General features: G+C 41.6%; 1 protein-coding gene across 2 annotated transcripts in view; it reads right to left on the reverse strand.

Annotated features, from left to right (window-relative positions):
• Positions 1 to 13,097: 13,097 nt before the first annotated feature.
• Positions 13,098 to 19,209, reverse strand: part of LOC147684075 (dehydrogenase/reductase SDR family member 4-like) — a 138,236-nt gene continuing 132,124 nt past the window's right edge. For both annotated transcript variants that reach the window (XM_086944429.1, XM_086944428.1), the window contains 2 exons: positions 18,579 to 18,634; positions 13,098 to 13,473 (listed from right to left, as the gene is read on the reverse strand). In XM_086944429.1, the coding sequence (XP_086800555.1) occupies positions 13,359 to 13,473; positions 18,579 to 18,634 (171 nt within the window). In that variant the 3' untranslated portion in view covers positions 13,098 to 13,358. The remainder of the gene's footprint in view (positions 13,474 to 18,578; positions 18,635 to 19,209) is intronic.

The following is a 19,209-nucleotide window of genomic DNA, read 5'->3' on the forward strand; positions in this document are numbered from 1 at the left end:
TTTGGAAACAATAGCCTAGGTATCTATATTTGTATACAGGTGACAGAAAGTGGATAGATACCCCTTTAATTAACCAGTGGATAACTGTTTGGCTTTGTATTGTATTAATATTTTCAAGCACATTTACTTTAGGTCCAGACAAATGCCATAACACATCATCAGACGATATAATGGCAGAAACACGTTAACCTCCTCCGTTGACACACTCAGCAGGTTTAGGTTACTCCTCCAGTGTCCTTTCTTTTAATCCTGACCCAGGGGCACACAAATAAAGGTGTATGTGTACCCGATAGCCAGTTGTAACCACCAAATCACTTTTGCATGCTCTACTTACCCCACTACCCTTCAGCTCTTTTTTTCGTAGAGTACCTACCATAGCTCTGAAAACATCAGTTGAGCTCCGCCTTCTCAGTGTTATCATTGAAGCCCTCACCTTGCCTAGATATCATGGTGCAAGGAAGTTCCCGATGTTGAAGCATGCCACCTATGTTGGATGAGGGAAACCATCCTTAAAAAGGAATACCCTTCCAGTTAGGTATCCTCTATTTCTTTAATCAGTTTCTTTTTCTTACTTAGACTTAAGTGTTTATTTGTGTGGTATAGTGGTAAAATTGAGGAGTCAGCACATGCATTTTCTTTAAACCTCCCTTGACCCTCCTGGGTTGTGCTGCAATGATGTAGTATGAACACCTTTATGAGCCACCAACAGGCACAGTGAGAAGAACATACTGCCCTTATCTTAAATTTCACAGGTCTCAATCATGCTCCCTTATGCTTACACATAAATAACCTGAATTCACCTTCATACTTAGAGGTGACTCCGTTCACAGTTATGCACAATACAAGTATCACATGCTGCATGGAAATAAACTCCAGAAAACATCTAGTGAGAGCATATACTCGTAGAGAACAGAAGATTAGGTAAAACATGAAATTTTACCAGGACTGATTCACTCACTTGGATTACCTGGTTTAAGACCTAAAAAATCAATCCAGGTGACTATGTTGCTAGTTAACAATCCTTGCTGCAGTCTGATCGCACTGAGTCTGGCCAGACTCTGAGCAGAGCACTGAATGCCTCAAACTGGTGGGGGGACTTGTGGCACAGAGTACGTGGCTGATCACTGATCCCTGGAGCAGCAAACATCTCAGAGCTTGCTCTCAATACCTGCAAGCTGATCAGAGTTCATCTGAGTTTCCAGGATTTGCTGACAGAACATATCAGTGGTGCTGGAATCATTTTCACAGTGGGGTGTTGCCATCAATGTTTCATCACTGAAGTAATAGAGATTGTGAAAACCCTAAGTGTCATAAAAAGAACACGTGTAGTAAGTGTCCTAAAAAGAACACATGTAGCAAATAAGCAAAACCCATTCAGCAGGAAAATGACAGGGCGGTGGTATGTAGCTAATTATGTATCTAGGAGCATGATGGTGCAAATATATTTCTAAAGCATGGTGTGGTAGCTAAATGGCATTCATTGACAGCACATTTTCCATAAAAATGGCTACTAAATTTACAAAGGCACCTCTATGTAGGCATAGTGGTTTGATACATTCCCAGAATGACGGTGTGTAAATCTAGCAACGTGTCAAAAACAATGGGAACTGAGTGGGAACACCCACAAAAAAAATCCCATGGCACACCTCCCCAAGGCAGTGTTTGGCAATGCAGTGACTTGCGCTTGGTCGCCGTACACTATAATCTACGAGTCCACGACAAGCCATGCAGGGTGGGTGGCTTTCCAGCCCTCGCAGATATGGGTCCGCACTGTATACCACCGGAATGTCAAAAAAGTGCCCCAGTAGTGCACTGGGTGTGTAAATAATCCCCATAGGTTTAATGATAAAACTATGCAGCACACAAAGGATAATGTGTAGTACTCAGGGTACGGTGAATATTTAACATACCATTTGTGCATCACCAACTAAAGTGTCTTGATTTGTTTTGATCGTATTAAATGCTTTATTTCCATCACAGCTCAGAATTACAAAACAAAGTGCTTCCTTTATGCTTTCCTAACTGCTGATATATTTTGAAATATTTGTACAGTTTATGTACAGGTATTTAAGTTGTGTCCTGAGTTAGAATAAATCTGACATCCTACAGCCTTTCACTCTAGCTGTACGCAAGACTGTAACACAGTTCACTTTACAAAATGATCTTACTTTGTAGTCAGAGAAAGATAAACACCAATCCCCATGTGAAAAGAGTAAGCAGCAACATTTTACTTCTGTTACAAGATATAAAACAAAATCAAAAAGGCATCTTTATTGCTCCTTCACATTCTGAACTCTAGCATGGGTATTTCCGGGGTGCTGCAGCAGGCCCCTCTCGCACCCAAACGGCTAGAGCCTGTAGCACATATACCTTGTAACAAGCTGGGCCCAGGTAATATTTCCACGTCCACCACAATCACTCCTTCTATGGACCTGACTCACTGTGCATGAAGATTATCCAAATGAGCGCTGGCTTTACTCAAGCCAACTGAAACTAAAGAGCCTTGGGCAATGCCCAGAGGAGCTAAATGTTTGTGGCAAATTCATTTTTGTGAATTATTATGGGGACACTCACTAACATGCATTAGGATAACCCTTGATGTGATAACCCTTGATGTGTGGCATTTGGCTGGACTGTCATGTCCAATCAAAAACCTTTAAATGTATAGACTCCAAAAAGGTAACAGTTTAAAGTGTAACATAAATCAAGAAGATTTTGCTTGCTCAGGACGTTTTTGAATATTACCCTAAAACAAGCATATTGATTTTTACCTCAGTGCTAGGGGTATGCTCAGATATGGACCCCTTGCAAACTGTCTGAAATATTCAGTTTACACCTCTTCGAGAAAGCCTCATAAAGCTAATACCCTTCAGGCCCCACTTGTTTCTCTTTATAGATGGGGCTTTGCCTGACAATTCAGGAGGTCACGTGGAAGTATAAGGTCCAGTTAAAAAACGCCAGGGCAGATTTACTAGCCCTTTGCGCCACTTTTGCGTCACTTTTCTCATGTTAACATGCTCACGTTCTTAAGTTGCCTTCTCTCCCTAAACACAACTCTGAACTCTGTTTGCTTACAATACCACTTTGTGGGCACTCTATCAGAACACATTGAACATTCTGTACAAGGGCTAAGTTCAGCATGCAAGATGGTATTTGTTTTTGGCCACTATGTGACAACGGTATCGCAATAGAATAAACAATGGCAGCCTGACTGGGGCTGCGGCATGGCAGCATGGAGGATGTTATTATATATATGGCATCAAGCATTTCTTTATTAAGAGGAGCATTTCGCTGTCACTGAGATTTTGGTGCAGGCCAGAATTTCAGCTCGGTTGATTCCTGTCACCTCATGAGAGAGATGCTGTCTAACTCTATACCAAGATGGGCAGATTTCTGACACTTACCCACAGGTAACATGGAATTAGGACACCTGATAGGGATTTTGGTAGATACACTCTCCTTAGATACGATAGGGTAGAATACTATAGGTAAGAGTACATTATATTACAGTATGTATATGCAAGCATATAATGTGCTCTAATCAGCAAAATGATTGAATTGTTCAATTTTTTCACCATTCTTGTAATGCTAATCACATTATTCTGTTTCCTTCTAGTAATCATTACATCAAACGTATTTTACTCAAGAATCACAATGATTCAATAAATATTCAAAGCATATGTCATGTACTTCTTGTGTACCTCTTTGGGTATGCGTAAGTAACTGAGCGAAAGGGTTCTAGATCTGTTACCATGATTTCCTTGGGGAGTCAGGGTTGTCATGTTCTGAGGTTGCACATCCATTTTATGGCCTGTAAGGTTAGAGGTACAGATGGTGCACTGTGAGCTAGCAGGAATATAGGCCAACGTATCCTGAGAGGGCTCAGAATTAGTCTCACATTTATGTCGCCCAACACATGCACAGTTTTACGTGAGAAAGTGTAAGGAATACGACAAGGCTGGACTGTACTTCTTGAAATTTGTGTAAACTTTTACACTGGTAGTACAGGCAATATGGTGTCCAAATGAGGGAAGTGTGTTAGTTCAGTGTTTCCAAAACTGTGGTCCGCTGACCCCCAGGGGTCCCTGACAAATTCCCTGGGGGTCCGCAGGCAGCAGTTTTAAAAACACTGCAAAGTATCTTGTATAATTAGCAGTTTCAAAGAACAATAAAAGTGTCAAGATAATGCCAGTGATTAATGTCGCTGCTGGAGAGAGATGAGAGTTTTGCCCAGTGGCAGCTTCGACTTATCTAATGTAGCACAGAGGGTTAATATGCCTACTGCAAAGAACTTGTATCATGCCTTTTAAAAAACTGTATTTTATATGTTTAGGTCAGTGGGTTACTGCTTTTGTCAGAGAGATTCTTTCATTACTGTGCAGTTCATGAGTGACAATCCTAATCTAGCACAGTGACCTATAAACTGTCATCAAGCAGCTGCTTGCAAACTGCAAGGTACAAGTTAGTGACTTATGTTTTTTCCCAGTCTTTCATTATCCTGATGCTGCTAAAAAGGTTTATTTGGGTGGAAATGCATTTTTATTGTTAAAGTCAATGCTAACCACTGTGTTATGTTCTGAATACTGAGTTTGTGCTTCTCTAGACCAAGCACTCTTTAAAAATGCCTACCAGTATGAATGACATGTGAATTCTACACCTTGTAGTCCCCTTTGCCCTATGTAACATTTTCTATACACTGATTTATACGTATGATTCACTGTCTCTATGTGTGTGATGTAAATTGCTCTGACATCCTACAGTGGTATGAGGGATGCTATGAAAAATGAAATACATGTGACAGAGGGGCAATGGTGAGGGCTGTTGGAGGGTCATAGTGGGGGAATCATTGAAGAACTCCTAGAAAGATTGTCGTATTCTGGAGCATAGTCAGGTCTTTATTTACTATTTTTTAAAAGCTAATACAAATCAATATATAATGATAACTGTGTTGTAGACTGCACCATTCTTTCCTAAATGTTTTGGGGGGGAGAGCCTCCCAACACCCCCTTTGTAGTGGTAAGGCTCACTCACTGCACTTGGTGGTGCTGAAATCATTTGCCAGGGCTGCTTTGGGTTTCCAGTCTGGCACTGGCATGAGCCTCGTACTGCAAAATAAAACTTACCATTGAAATGTTAGTCAGGGAGGTGCAGCTCCAACCTTCTCATTAACTTTTTTCGTTTTCTTGCAAATTCTTTCAATATAAAACACAACAGAAGTGGCGGAGAGTGTCGTTAGCCTCCATGGCTTAACAACACACTCCGCCACTTCAGAAAGGCAGGGCTGTACCATATTTACAAGAATATGGTGCAGCCCTGCATTTCCCCTGAGCTGGCGCTACACTTAACTGGGGAAGATTGTTTATGTACAGGAAGGCCCCCCTTCCAGCACATTAACAATCTTGAAGTTACTAAATGTCATTTTTTGTAAAGATTGTTGATGTTCAGGAAGGTGTGCACCTGTTACAACACATTTTTTACAACGCACTACTGTTACAACGCATCCATTACAACGCGGATACTGTTACAACTCATGTTTTTACAACGCATTTTTTTACAACGCAGGTACCTTTACAACGCATACCATTACAACGTAAGTATTGGTAAGTATATAGTTATTTTTTAAATGTTATATGTTTGGGGTAAAGGGGTATTTTTAGGGGTTAGGGTCAGTTTTGGGTTTTAGGGTAAAGGGGTATTTTTAGGGGTTAGGGTCAGTTTTGGGTTTTAGGGTAAAGGGGTATTTTTAGGGTTCAGGGTCAGTTTTCAGTTTTTGGGTAAAGGGGTATTTTTAGGGTTCAGGGTCAGTTTTTAGTTTTTGGGTAAAGGGGTATTTTTAGGGTTCAGGGTCAGTTTTTAGTTTTTGGGTAAAGGGGTATTTTTAGGGTTCAGGGTCAGTTTTCAGTTTTTGGGTGAAGGGGTATTTTTAGGGTTCAGGGTCAGTTTTCAGTTTTTGGGTAAAGGGGTATTTTTAGGGTTCAGGGTCAGTTTTCAGTTTTTGGGTAAAGGGGTATTTTTAGGGTTCAGGGTCAGTTTTTAGTTTTTGGGTAAAGGGGTATTTTTAGGGTTCAGGGTCAGTTTTCAGTTTTTGGGTAAAGGGGTATTTTTAGGGTTCAGGGTCAGTTTTTAGTTTTTGGGTAAAGGGGTATTTTTAGGGTTCAGGGTCAGTTTTCAGTTTTTGGGTAAAGGGGTATTTTTAGGGTTCAGGGTCAGTTTTTAGTTTTTGGGTAAAGGGGTATTTTTAGGGTTCAGGGTCAGTTTTCAGTTTTTGGGGTACAGGGTAAAAATAAATTAAATTTAATTTTAAATTAAATTATTTAATAGTAAATAAATTAAATTAAATTACATTGCATTACTTTTTGGGGTTGAGGGTCAGTTTAGAGTTTTTGGGGTACAGGGGTACAGGGTAAAAATAAAGTTATATTTTTTTTTATTTTCAATAATTAATTTAAATTATATTTCATAAAATTACTTTAATTTATTTTTGGGGTTTAGGGTCAGTTTTCAGTTTCTGGGGTACAGGGGTACATGGTAAAAATAAAGTAATATTAATTTAAATTTAAAATAATTAACGGAAATTAAATTATTTAAAATTACATTAAATTATATTTTTAAAATTAAGTTACTATTATATTATTAATATTAACATATACTTACCAATACTTACGTTGTAATGGTCTGCGTTGTAAAGGTACCTGCGTTGTAAAAAAATGCGTTGTAAATACATGCGTTGTTACAGTATCCGCGTTGTAAAAACCGCGTTGTAACGGTATGCGGAGTAAAAGTCCGCGTTGTAACATCATATATCCTTCAGGAAGGGTCACCTTCCTGAACATAAACAATCCAAGGCGTTTTGCAAAAACGAGGAGAAATAAAGCATTTCTCCTTGTTTTGCCAACTTATGACCAGGTTTTCCCTAGTCTTAATTATGGTGCTGCCTCCCATTTCGCTGCCCTTGTAAATAGGGGGCAGCATCAAAATCAATGGGTGTTGCAGGGCAAATGCGCACCACAACACCCACTGCCCACCCCTTTCATGCTAAGCATTGGGTGAAAGGGGGTCTTATTTACAAGGCACCGTTAAGCCACGTTAAGTGGCTTAACACTGCCTTGAAAATAAGGCGAAGCCCCTATCGCCACGGGGACGTTGCAAAAAGTGATGTAAATATGCCCCTAAAATCATTAGTAATTTGAGTATTTGTTTTGTATGCACACGTGTGGTAATCTTTTTCGAATCACTCTTTTAATGTTTGAAATTTAAATCCTACAAATTGCTTGGGGGTCCTCAGGAGTCAAAAGTTTGGGAACCACTGTGTTAAATTATAAAACAGCCTCTTCAACGTAATACAAAATGCTGCAGTACATATGAGTGTAAGCAAGTCACGTTTTATGAAAGTCAGTGCTTTAGCCTGTTTGGAAGGGAGTTGAGGCAATTCTTTAATGCTAGTCTTTTTTCTATGCCATTGAAGGATCAGGTCTATCAGGGTCTGTGATGAGGACTTTATTTTGTAAAACAGATTCATGTAAAAGCTCGAGCTCCTCACAGACCTTTCATGTATTTTTCTTTATGCACCATCCCCATGACTGCTCCTAATGCCAAGTCTCTCCTGACTCCCCACCTTGATTCTCTACACTCTGCCTCCGTGTCTCTAAAGCACATTCTTTCTTTGACTTCATGTAGTAAAATACACCCCTGTTTTTACAACTGTATTTTGTGCATATTTTTAATTTTCTTAAAAGTTTATCAGAAGGTTGCCTTGTGTGAAAGTTTCTAAATCAGCATAGTAGGTGTGAGTTGCACAGGCTGACAGGACAATTATAGAGGATATAGTTTATAAGAAAAAAGAATGATGAAGGCAGTAGGCCTGACATACTGATTGTGAAAAGCATATGTTTAAAGTCAATAGGCATTAGGGTGGATTAATATTTCTCTGTATTAAAGCCCACAGAGAGGTATTTTGTTACAGGAAAGTAACATGTGTAGGGAATGATTTTAGTGTTTAGTACTACCTCCGAAAAACCATAGGCGGAGAAGATTTGCACTGTAATAATTATTGCTAGAATCTCAACTCAAATGTCATGTGAGAGCAGCGTCTGGATTGGGTGTGGAGCCTGTGCCCTGAAGGCTTATCCAATTCTGGCTCAACAGCAATGAAAGGAGCAGTAAAGTGGCAGTCAGCATAGCGGGGTAAGTCTTTTTTTATTTTTTATTATTTTAACCCCCCCTCCTCCCAAACCCCTTCCCTCCTCCTGCAGTCGCCCTACCACTCAAGATAGGTGGCGGCCGCCACTGCTTGTATTACTCTGCAGAAAAGCAGTATAGAGATAACGAAAAAAAATTCTCTGTTAAAGAGAGGAATATCTTTTCTCTACCAACAGATTTTCCTCACAATACCTCTTTAAAGGCTTATGAGAAAGAACATATTTCCTGTCTGACCATCAGCATATATGATTCTATTTTCTCCTGGCATACAAATGTTTTATGAATAACTTTTAACAGTTCATTCAAATTAGCTTCACGCTATATCAATTATCTAACAAAGTGAAAGTAACCTTACATATGTACAAATATGTCCAGCTGGTGCATTAGCCCACCAAGCGAACTTGCTGGTATTGACACCATAGCAGATATTCAACTTCATGAGCTAGTGTAAGCTCTTCTCAATATTCATTTTTTTTTAAAGTAGAAATACATCCATTTGGATTGATGTGAAAGACTTCAAGAATGTTTGTTTTTCATAAAGTCGCGCTCCCTCCAACCACCATTGTACCCTCCATTACATCCTTCATCCTATATCTAATATCTGCCAAAGGTGTCAGGCCACTTTTATGAAGTAAACAGGCATGGCTCCTCCGTCGTGGCGGAGGAGCGTCGCCCCAACAGCCCCCACCAGCAGATGGTAAATAAAATGACAATAAAACAGATATTGTCATTTTATTTCTGTTGCCTGGCCAAGCTCCACATTGACTATAGGGTGGGGAAGGGTCAGGCATGTCAGGGAGGAGTAGGGTGCACTCATAAGGGCGCATGTGAGCTTGGCCGGCAGTCCTAGGCTGGCCAAGCACACATGCTCACTTATGTTTCTTCGACCATGCTGTGTTACACACCAGGGTTGGAGAAAAGGCACAGGTTCCAATGCACCATCTGAGCAGCAAACAAGGCCCCACAGACTAATCCTGGCGCTGCTCTCATTGAGAGCAGCATTTGTATTGGGTGCGGAGCTTGTGCTCTGAGGGCTCATCCCCTTCCGGCCTGATGGCGACGAGAGGAGCAGCGAGGCGGCCACCAGTGGAGCGGCAGGGAAATCTTTTTTTTATTATTATTTCACCCCCCCTCCCCAAACCCCTGCCCTCCTCCCGGGCCGTCCTACCACTCAAGATAGGCGGCGGCCGCCAATGGTAGTAAAAGTACACTAAGAGCAATGCCTCATATAACATTCCAAACTGAAGACTGCTGGCTAACAACATTGAAACATATGCAACCTCCAAATTAATGCAGCTATGCAGAAATATGGGCTAGCCCGGCCACAAAGTTCCCCCCCTCTTAGCCACGAATATGCATACTGCAATTGTTCACATGAAATTAAAAAAATACATTGCATGATAGCCAGTGCTAAACATTCAGGGCCTCGTTTAAAGTGACGCATCGCTGCGAGAAAAGAGCAATGAGTCACTTTTCAATGCGCTATCCTTGCGACACCAATGCTGCATCATATTTACAGTATGACACATCATGACACATCATGTCACAAGGAGTTACAGATAAGTCAGTATTTTCTGAAGTATCTGTGGGCGCAAAAATGTTGCATTGCTGGACTGTGTCACAAAAGTGCCGCAACTCCAGCAATTTTATTTATTTATTATTTATTTAACGATTTATAAAGCGCCTGGTGACCCGGAGGCATCCCCGCGCTATCAGAGCTTGAGAAGGCCAAGAGGGGGGAAGAGCTTATTTGGGAAAGAGCAGAGTTTTAAGCTGTTTGCGGAAGCGTAAGTAGCAGGGTTCCAACCGCACACAACGGGGGAGCGAATTCCAGCGTGTGGATGCAATGGGTCGTTTCACATGGGCAAGTCCCATGTGAAATGTGCCTGCGTCAGTCTTACGCCTGCTATGAGGCAGGAGTAATATATTGACGCATTTGCGTCCTAGTAGTGGCACAGTGAAATCTTATAGCCTTCACTACGTCCCTTCTATGACCCTTTCTTGCGTCGGAACGCCCCCCTGGATACATTATACCTGGTGCAGGTATAATGTGGAGCAGGGGTTTACAAAGTGACGGATCTACCAAGATGCATCACTTTGTAAAATATGGTGCAACAAGGTGCATTTTTTTATGCCACTGGTGCATCCCAAAAAATGAAGCACCGGCGGCGCAAAAGTGACGCAAGGGATCATAAATAAGACCCTTAGTTCGGTCTGGACTGTTCCCATGAGGCACAGGGTCAACACTGATTTGGATATGGCTGAGTCTAAACTGGGGTGGCATGGTGAGCAAAATAATGATGGATTTAACCCAGATCTCTTGACTGGGGGGCAATGTATGAGTTATTCAGCATTCTGTCCCTCATTTGTTAGCGTAGCACTTTTCACCCTAAGTGGGATGGGTATGCCCAGACGTGGGTCCATCGCTCGCTGTGCCACTGGATTCAAGTTAGCCTGGATAATGGAGGGTAATAGCCAGAAACCGGTCCCAGGATGCTTTTTTTCTGTCCAGGGAGGACCGGCATGGCAGTTCGGTCTGGACTGTTTCCATGAGGCACTGGGTCAGGACTGATTTGCATATGGCTGGATCTAAACTGGGGTGGCATGGTGAGCAAAAAAACAATGGATTTAACCCAGATCTCTTGACTGGGAGTGAATGTATGATTTATTCCGCATTCCATCCTTCATTTGTTTTTGAAACATTCTGGACTTGTCAACTCGTGTTGGCTTTGTGCAGTTACATAAGATTGAATATACATACACATTTTCTCCAAACACTTGATGCTGGTCAAATTCATAAGAATAGGAATTATTAATGGGAAAAAATAACAAGTCATTGCTACAAGAGGGGATGCCTTTCCTGGCCCCTACCAAACACTACATGGGAGCAGCTTTTCCTGCATCCCAAAATATGTCCTTTCATTTCAATGATGATTACCCTGCTATGAAGTGGCTGTAGTCTAAAGGATCTGACTATTACTTCTCCCTAGTAGGTTGCTGCTTGTAGATTGCTGCAGGAGGGCAATACCGGAGCAGGAATCCACTAGACGAGCAGGATTTTACTAGACTAGGCCACAAGAGAAATTATCTCAAGGCATGGGTTATACTGCCCCTACTCACTAGGCTCAACACAGTCTTTCAGCCCCTCCACCTTCATTGGGAAATATTTGATTTTTAGCTAGCCCAAGGAGTACCAGGGAAATAAATTATCAAAAGGAATGTTGTGAGAGGGGACCGTATGCTGCAAGTAAAGATTGAAACAGAGGTATATCAAGAAGGAATTTAGATATAGAATTTAGATTGGTAATAATGGAAATGTCTTATCTTTCGTGGTTATGAGTGAGAATTTGTTGGATAATATACTCACGCAACCTTGAAATACACGTATATGAATAGTTTAAGGTCACAGTAACTTGCACCTTGAATACCTGCTTATCTGAAACAACTTGATAACAAGCGAGTCTAATCAATTAAAGTCCACAAATTGTGATATTTTCAGTGTACGTATGCGCAAGCCACTTAGCTGTTTATTCTTTATTTGTTTTAATTTTTTATATGGGGCACTTAAGAATGAGGACTTTTTCTCATCCCTAAATATGAGAGGTATTAGAAGCTCAGCATGAATGTAAAAATATATTGTTTAATTTGCTTTGTGCATGCAAATCAACTGGAAATTATATATTTATTTTTAGAGGGCGTGTTGTAGTTTGAACAGCAACCGGTGTCACAATACAATCACTTATATCAGCCAAATAGGGCCATGAACCCATTAATAAGGCAAATGTTATAGAATTATTGCTCTCCTGGCCCGGGATGTAAAGGTTGTTGAAGGTCATCTTCCTGTGTTATAGGCCTGAGTCACAGTCAAGGGCCTATAATTAGCCCCTTGGCCGGCGGTAATTCTGCCGCGCGCTAGGGGGGCAGGTGGGGGGGGGCGCGGCGCCACCATGCTCATGATGGAACCACTCCGTCACGTGCTGCGGTGGGGCTGTGCTTGTGATGGAATGGTTCCGTCACGGCCCCGCCAGCTCAATGGAACGATAAGCGCAGGCGCGGAATGAGCGCGCGCAGGCGCGGCGACCGGACCGTGACGGAACCATTCCGTTACCAGCACAGCCCCACCGTGGCTGGTGACGGAATTGTTCCGTCACGAGCACGCAAGGAGTTAAAAGATATCCTTTAGGAGATGTGGACTTGTGGCTTGAGTGGTCCATTTCCAAGCTGGGTAACCGGGTTTGAGCCTCGGCGTCGGCTCAACGACCTGTGATTCTGGGCAAGTCACTTAATCTCCCTGTGCCTAACAAAAATGAATATTTCCTTCTGTAACATAACTGGTGCTTATGTAAAGTGCTCTGATACCTCTGGGTCGAGTCTGAGCTATATAAAAATACAAAGTAAAATAAAAAAGCAGTATAGCCTTAAGAGTTTGGTATTACAACTTTCCATTTGCCGAGGATAGAATGTTCTTGAAAGGGGAGAAACAGCAAAGCACTTGAGTACCTAGGCATCCAACTATTAGTTGCTCTGAGTCACGTTGTTGTCTCCAGTGGTGCTCTCAACATTCCAATGTTCTAATAAATGTCATATTGTAGGGTTTGCTAAGAAAGAATGAGCTCCAAGAATAAATAAATATAAAGGCATAGTATAAACGGAGTTCGGGCAAGCATGATTTGTGTTTAGTCCAATTTTTTTGTACAAGAATAACAGCATCAAATACATTGTCATGAACTGTAAATTCATTATTGTAAAATGTGTTACACCACTCACTCCACCTCCATCACTGTCTTTCTGAAAGTGCTGCACATACCAATGGTGTCTGTGGAGAACAGCATGCAGTGAAGTATGGACAGTTTAGCTGCAATACGGAGGTTACAAAAACAGAGTCCATGCATCTAAACTAAATCTGTCAAACAAACGTTTTAATGCAAAACAGGCTGAGAAAATATTTTTTTAAACTTAAAAAATGCTGACAATATGTATGAAGAGTGTCTACATAATGCAGTTAAACAGGTGTGTCCAAGAAAGGTGATTAGGTTTATGAAAGCTGTTTTAACTTGTCTACCTGCTTATCCGGGACAACTTGATAAAGTGCGCGTCTACCTGTTCAAAGTCCAGAACTTGTACAAGTTATGCATAGAAAGATGAAAATTGTATTCGTTTTAGAGTCTTGTCTTGTACCCTCCCCCAACGACAATAGTCTCTCCTGTAAGGTAGGATGCGTCTGATGAGAAGAGAAAAGACACAATTCCAGCATGTTCCTCCGGCTCCGCAATTCTAAGACACAAAAACACGAAAATTATTAAAAATGAAGCTAACTACGATATAAAAGAATTTCCAATATTTTTTTGAAGGAGCATTCTTTTCCAACGTTTAATAGGTGATGGACAAGTGCTAGCACACGCTTGTTTTATTGTAAATTCTTGTTTGTGTTTCGAATAAAAAGTGTATTTTTCATGAGGTTCTTTTATCCACTGAGATTCATTAAATGATGGAGACCCCAGAAAAAATGTGATCATATAAAAAAATAAGGAAAACAGGTAAAACTGGCATTAGTAAAGGAAATACGTCTCATCACATCACAGATATTTGCGTTGACATTTTTCCAGAAAGCTGGGCGTAAAAGTACCACCCCTGGCACCCAGACCTCAGATCACATTTGTGCAAGAGAGACAGCCAAAAAAGGCCCAACAAAGAGATGTAGCACCAAAAATTGTACTGCCCATGCTGTTCCTTGGGCTGGGAAGGAGAGGACTCTGCCTGCTCTGCCCTGATCAAGGAAAAGTCATCCCATGTCCCAGATACAAGAACGGAAGTGACTCCAAAAGTCAGTTGGCTGACTTCCTGTTGCAGCTCCAGGGTCACAACAGTGCCATGGAACCTTTTTGTGAAAATACACTTTTAGAAGTTTCCTGTACCATAACAAAAGCTGAGAAAGCCTGCCTTGGTGAATTGGTAGCCAAGAACACCTGATTGCCACTGACTGCTGAAGTTCAGCCTGGGAGACTGCGCTCAGCCCCTCAAAACATGCATCCGAGTCTGCAGGAATAGGGAGAGTTCTTGGGGTGCAGTTTGACACCCAGCAAGGATGTTGCTGCCAGTTAAAGGGGACGGCTGGTTTCGCTGAGATCAGCGGCAACTACTTTTTTGAATGCACTTCCCCCGGACTACAGGTAGATTTCTTTCAATTAAACTGTGGTTATTATTATTCAAAACTGTTGTACTTTTTTTATGCTGCTTTGGTAATTACACTCCATATTAGAAGAAAGTGGTGCGGATCCTTCCCCTTCCTCAGGTAGATAAATAATAGTGCAAGTGCATACATGTATAAAATCCACAAAGCTTAGCTCCGAAATAGTTCTATAGAAATACCAGTTTGTCTATTTTTTTCCTAAGAACATCTCTCTGTATTTGGATCAGGCTTCCGGTATTTCCAAAAGAGGATTACAAACAGTCTTAAAGGTTTTCAGTACCTCTGGCAGCATGGTCCTGACTGCCAGGCACGGCCAGTACAGGTAAGAGTGGTGCGGCGGGGCGGGGCGGGGTGTTTTTTATTTAATTTTTATTTTATTTTCCTTCTCCTGTCGTCTGTCGACCCCCCTTCCCCGCCCAGGCCCGCCACACCCCACTGCTCTTACCTGTGTCGGCGCACCTGCTGACTACAGCAACAATCTCTCAATTTGCCTACCAAGGATGCTCTGAAGTGCTTATTCTCTGTAGTTTCATAATGGCCGCCATCACATCCAAACATCATAAGAGTCCTGTGGCTCCATTCAACATGTTGTTTACTTAGACGCATCCTGGTTTCTCACAAAGTGCATTATGCACTACAGTGCCTAATCTGTAAATGAAGTGCCAGCACTCTTATTGGAAGGCCACTGCAGCCCGCACCATGCCTTGCCCCTGCCAGCACTGACAATGACAATACCAACATATCACCTAACCATCACACTCCCGCAAGTGTGACAATTCAGACTATTTCAGGCCACGCAAAGCTACATTAATGTCGTGAGAGGCTGGTATTATTCATTTTCAATGCCATTTGACGTAATAAACAAGGCTGTTGTGCTCACCTTAGACAGTGCCACCATGTGGTGCTCTGTCACAGGAGCATGTGCTGATAATTAAGTGCCGAAGCCGAGCACTGGAAACCTCCGGCTCAAATTAAGCACTGCTGCACTACCACATAGTCTCTCTCCAATTGCAAAGAGGTGTGCAGGGGCCATAGAAAATGACAGTGTCAATATCTAGATGCCTTACAAAGACATTTAATACATAATGTTAATAATAGCTATTGCTTGTGAGCATAAATACCAGCCTTTAATAAGATAATGTCTGCAGCTTGGTAAGGGTGTCGTAGCTTTACAATCGCAGTCCATATCTGTGAAGATATAGGTCAACCTTGAGTAGAGCTGCAGCATAGGCAAGGACATCTAACCTTTGAAAGTAGTTCCATAGTCTTATAACTTAATTTAATGTCTATTAAGCTACACCCTGCCTGTTTGTGAATTGAAATACAACAGGCTCTCTCTGCTACATGATGTCCAATATGTCACTGCCTCAGTGATGTCAGTTTGCTATGTCATCCCAGAGGTCATGTGTGAGTTTATGGCAGTTTCTTGAAGATAGGGTCATTGTATGGCTTATACAAGGTACTTCAGTGGCTTTTAGGTCTCACCTAAAGACTGCTTTTCATGTGTGTTTGAACACAGACCCACTGTAAACAATATAAACTATACACACATAGAATGAGCTTTGTATCTGCCCCAAGGGCATATTGTCTGTTTACGTTTACTGCTTCTGATTCAATATCTTTCCTTCCAATTCTTGAGTTCGAAATGCCCAAGGAGCGTTTTCATCTTACAATGTTTTGATTGGATACGTCGTATCCTTTCCCGGCTTATATCAGAATCGTGAAGAGAAATGCATGAGGGGCTACTTCTCTTCCTCTTTCTACCCCTCAAATTTGCTCTTCCCCTTTCTTCATAAATTATTGCGCTCTGACCATAGCCCTCTGCTGCATCAATGGGCAGCCATCTTTAAACTTGTTTAAAGTCATTCCATGGTGGCCAACGCACATCCATTCACAGCAACCATCTAAGGGGAACAAATAGCAGTGGTGAGGCTGACAGGTGTCTTAGGAATTACCTATTTTCTTTACCAATCTTTGTTTTGGATAATAACCATAATGTCCTTTCTCCTAAAAATTTTAAAGGCACATTTACTAGACATTTTTTTAAAATACATGTAATTGTTTACTTTTCTCTGAGTACTGGTGTGCAACATGTATTTTAGTACCTGTAGAACTTCCAGTTGTGTGGATAAAGATTCCAAAATGAAGGATCTCAGAATTGGGACATTTTGTTTATTCTGCTAGAGGCCCTTCTTCAGAAGCAAAATCCTGTAACATTGCCCACTAGTCTGTACCATGCATGCAGGATATTCTACTTGGAGAAACAGAATCATGCTAACCAGTAATCACATCAATACACATACTTCTTTGTTAGTCCTCCCAGTCCACTCTTCCCCATATGAAAACACAGGGCCAATCTTAGCTTTGTTTTCTGTCAGAACCCACAGGAACTGTTGTGGGGTGTCTCGCCTCTTTTTAACTTTATCTGAGTCGTTTTGCAGAACCAAAGCGACATATATTTCAGGAAATGTACCGGTTAAAAATAGTTACAATGGTGTGGAAGACAACCAGCGCATGACCTAAGGTCATTGGGGAACACCGCTTCTTTTGAACCTCAGCTATGCAGGAGTGAGTACCTGGAAGGGCTTGCAAGCAGTGCGTAATTGGACTTAATTTTGGGGACTGGGACTTATTTTCCATCATCAGACTTGGACCAAGAATAAGAAAGAGAAAGACAGAAAAGGGTAAAAGAAGAAGTGAGAGAAAGAAGAGAAAATGGAAAAAAGAGATTAAAAGAACCTCTAAGCGTGAGATAAAGGGCAGGGAATGGATTGTGGTGGATGAAAGAGGCCTGAGGTGGCATACAAACTTGACAGCTTTGGTATTGGCACTGTCGAAAAATATTGGGCCCCAGCACTTATTAATGTGGAAAAATTATGCACTGCCCGCGAGAATGAGCTTGGCCTGCAGCACGTGACTTGTGGATCAAAATCTACAGGTTCCTTGAAGGCAAGCCATAGTGTGGAGTTTCTCAGTAACATAACACTCACTTTTGTTTGGCGCAGCCCTGACACAAAACCCATGGTCAGATTTACAAAATTATGCTAATCGGGATTTGTGCAGATTTGCATAGATAGGTAAAAAGAAAAGTATTTTAATGCAGCACATTGAGGTTCCGTGACAATTGTAAGTGGTGTTTTTGACTCGCACGAATATGGTCGAGTCTGGTATCTATGAACCGCAAATGACGAGTTTAGTGGGTGTACGCGTTTTTGCTGTCCTAGCCTAAACCGTTCGTTTGTTTCGTGGGTTTCTTCATCTGAACCCACGGGTTCCATCTTAGATACGGCATCCATTTTGTTTCTTGCCCTCAAGTAGCCAGCGAGCGGACGCTGTCTGCTTCGCGACCCTGGGATTCCCAAACTTTGCGGAAGACACGTGTTCCTTTGAAGGTGTCTTTATGATAAGGGGGATGACACTGTAAGGCAGATGGCCCTGCTCGAGGCTCATCTTGCCGTGCCGGTCTATTGTCTCAGTTGTGCATTCATTAGGCACGTTCCCTTTGATGCCTGCAACTCGTGTTTCCTGATACCACCCCTTTTTTTCACCCTCTTCGATTTGTTCACTGTTCTCATCTTCCTCTGCACCTGTTTCTGTCTCTTCCTTGATTCGTTTACTGCCGAACGGAATGTACTAATGGTGGGAAGATGTACTTTTACAGTTGGGAACTGCCAAATGCTACTGTAATTATGTTCCGGGCCCTGAATACATGAAAGCGACCCCCTTATGATCTTTACGATGGGAACCAGGTTGTAATCCTTTGTGCACCATGTTATCCTATGCCCAAAAACTGTATAAGAAGAGCGATCCACAGATACAATTTGAAGCAGACTCCTCGAACTTGCACACGTTGTACTTCCTGTGACTTCTGTGTTCCCTGCAGTAATAAACCTCGAATCTTTGACGCCGAAGGAAGTGTCCCGTGTCTCTGTCATTTGTACGCCGGAACAGGTTACCCACAAAGGTTTTAGGTGTTATCCCTGGCACCGCTGGGTCTTAGAAAAACCCAGTCCTTCAACATAGCACTGCCTTGTTTACCATGCGTCAAGTAGTCATTGCTTGGGGGTGCATGGGCATTTACGTGCATCCACCCTTGCATTTTGACACAAACCCATATTTAGAAAGATCTGTAACTATGGGTTAGTGCCCAGTGATGGGACCAATGTTATACAGAAGAAAAAAGTTTTACCTTTGAAATCCATAGACTTTACTCATGTCATTCATTAACTCTTCATTAGTCCACATCTGTTTCAAGAAAGGGCAGAAAAAATAAATGTTCACTTTTTTAATAGGGTCTCACATTCACCTACAGTTTTTCCAGTTTTCATAATTTACAATTTAAAGCCTCACATTTCAGAACAGTACAACCCATGCACAGTATCGGATCCTTCCACACATACACTGAACCACACTAAATAAATGAAAGATTTCCAAATATCTTAGTACTTGTTTAGGAGTGGGTAACAATCTGAAACCCTCTATTTACTAGAAAATGCTACATTGTAGCGTGAAATGCACCTGTGGACTTTCCTCCAGCACGGGTATAGGTGGGTGGGGGAAATTTATGAAGTGAGATTCTTGCCAGATTCGATATTTTGTTTGAAAATTGACAATTTCCAATTAGCACAATCTCTACAGGCTCTAAATATTCAACTCTTCTCCAATATACAAGGTCAAAGTTGGCTGTCATGTGGTCTCTGTGTCGCAAGACTAGTCGCAATTGTGAATGCTAGATAGGCCTCATCATTGTCTTTATCTTTATGTTCCTATTTATCAAGATTATAACTATCGTGGCCTTCATCTACTTATCAAATAACAGT

The sequence above is a fragment of the Lissotriton vulgaris genome, chromosome 11 (assembly GCF_964263255.1).
Source record: "Lissotriton vulgaris chromosome 11, aLisVul1.2, whole genome shotgun sequence".
In the NCBI taxonomy this organism is placed as follows: Eukaryota; Metazoa; Chordata; class Amphibia; order Caudata; family Salamandridae; genus Lissotriton; species Lissotriton vulgaris.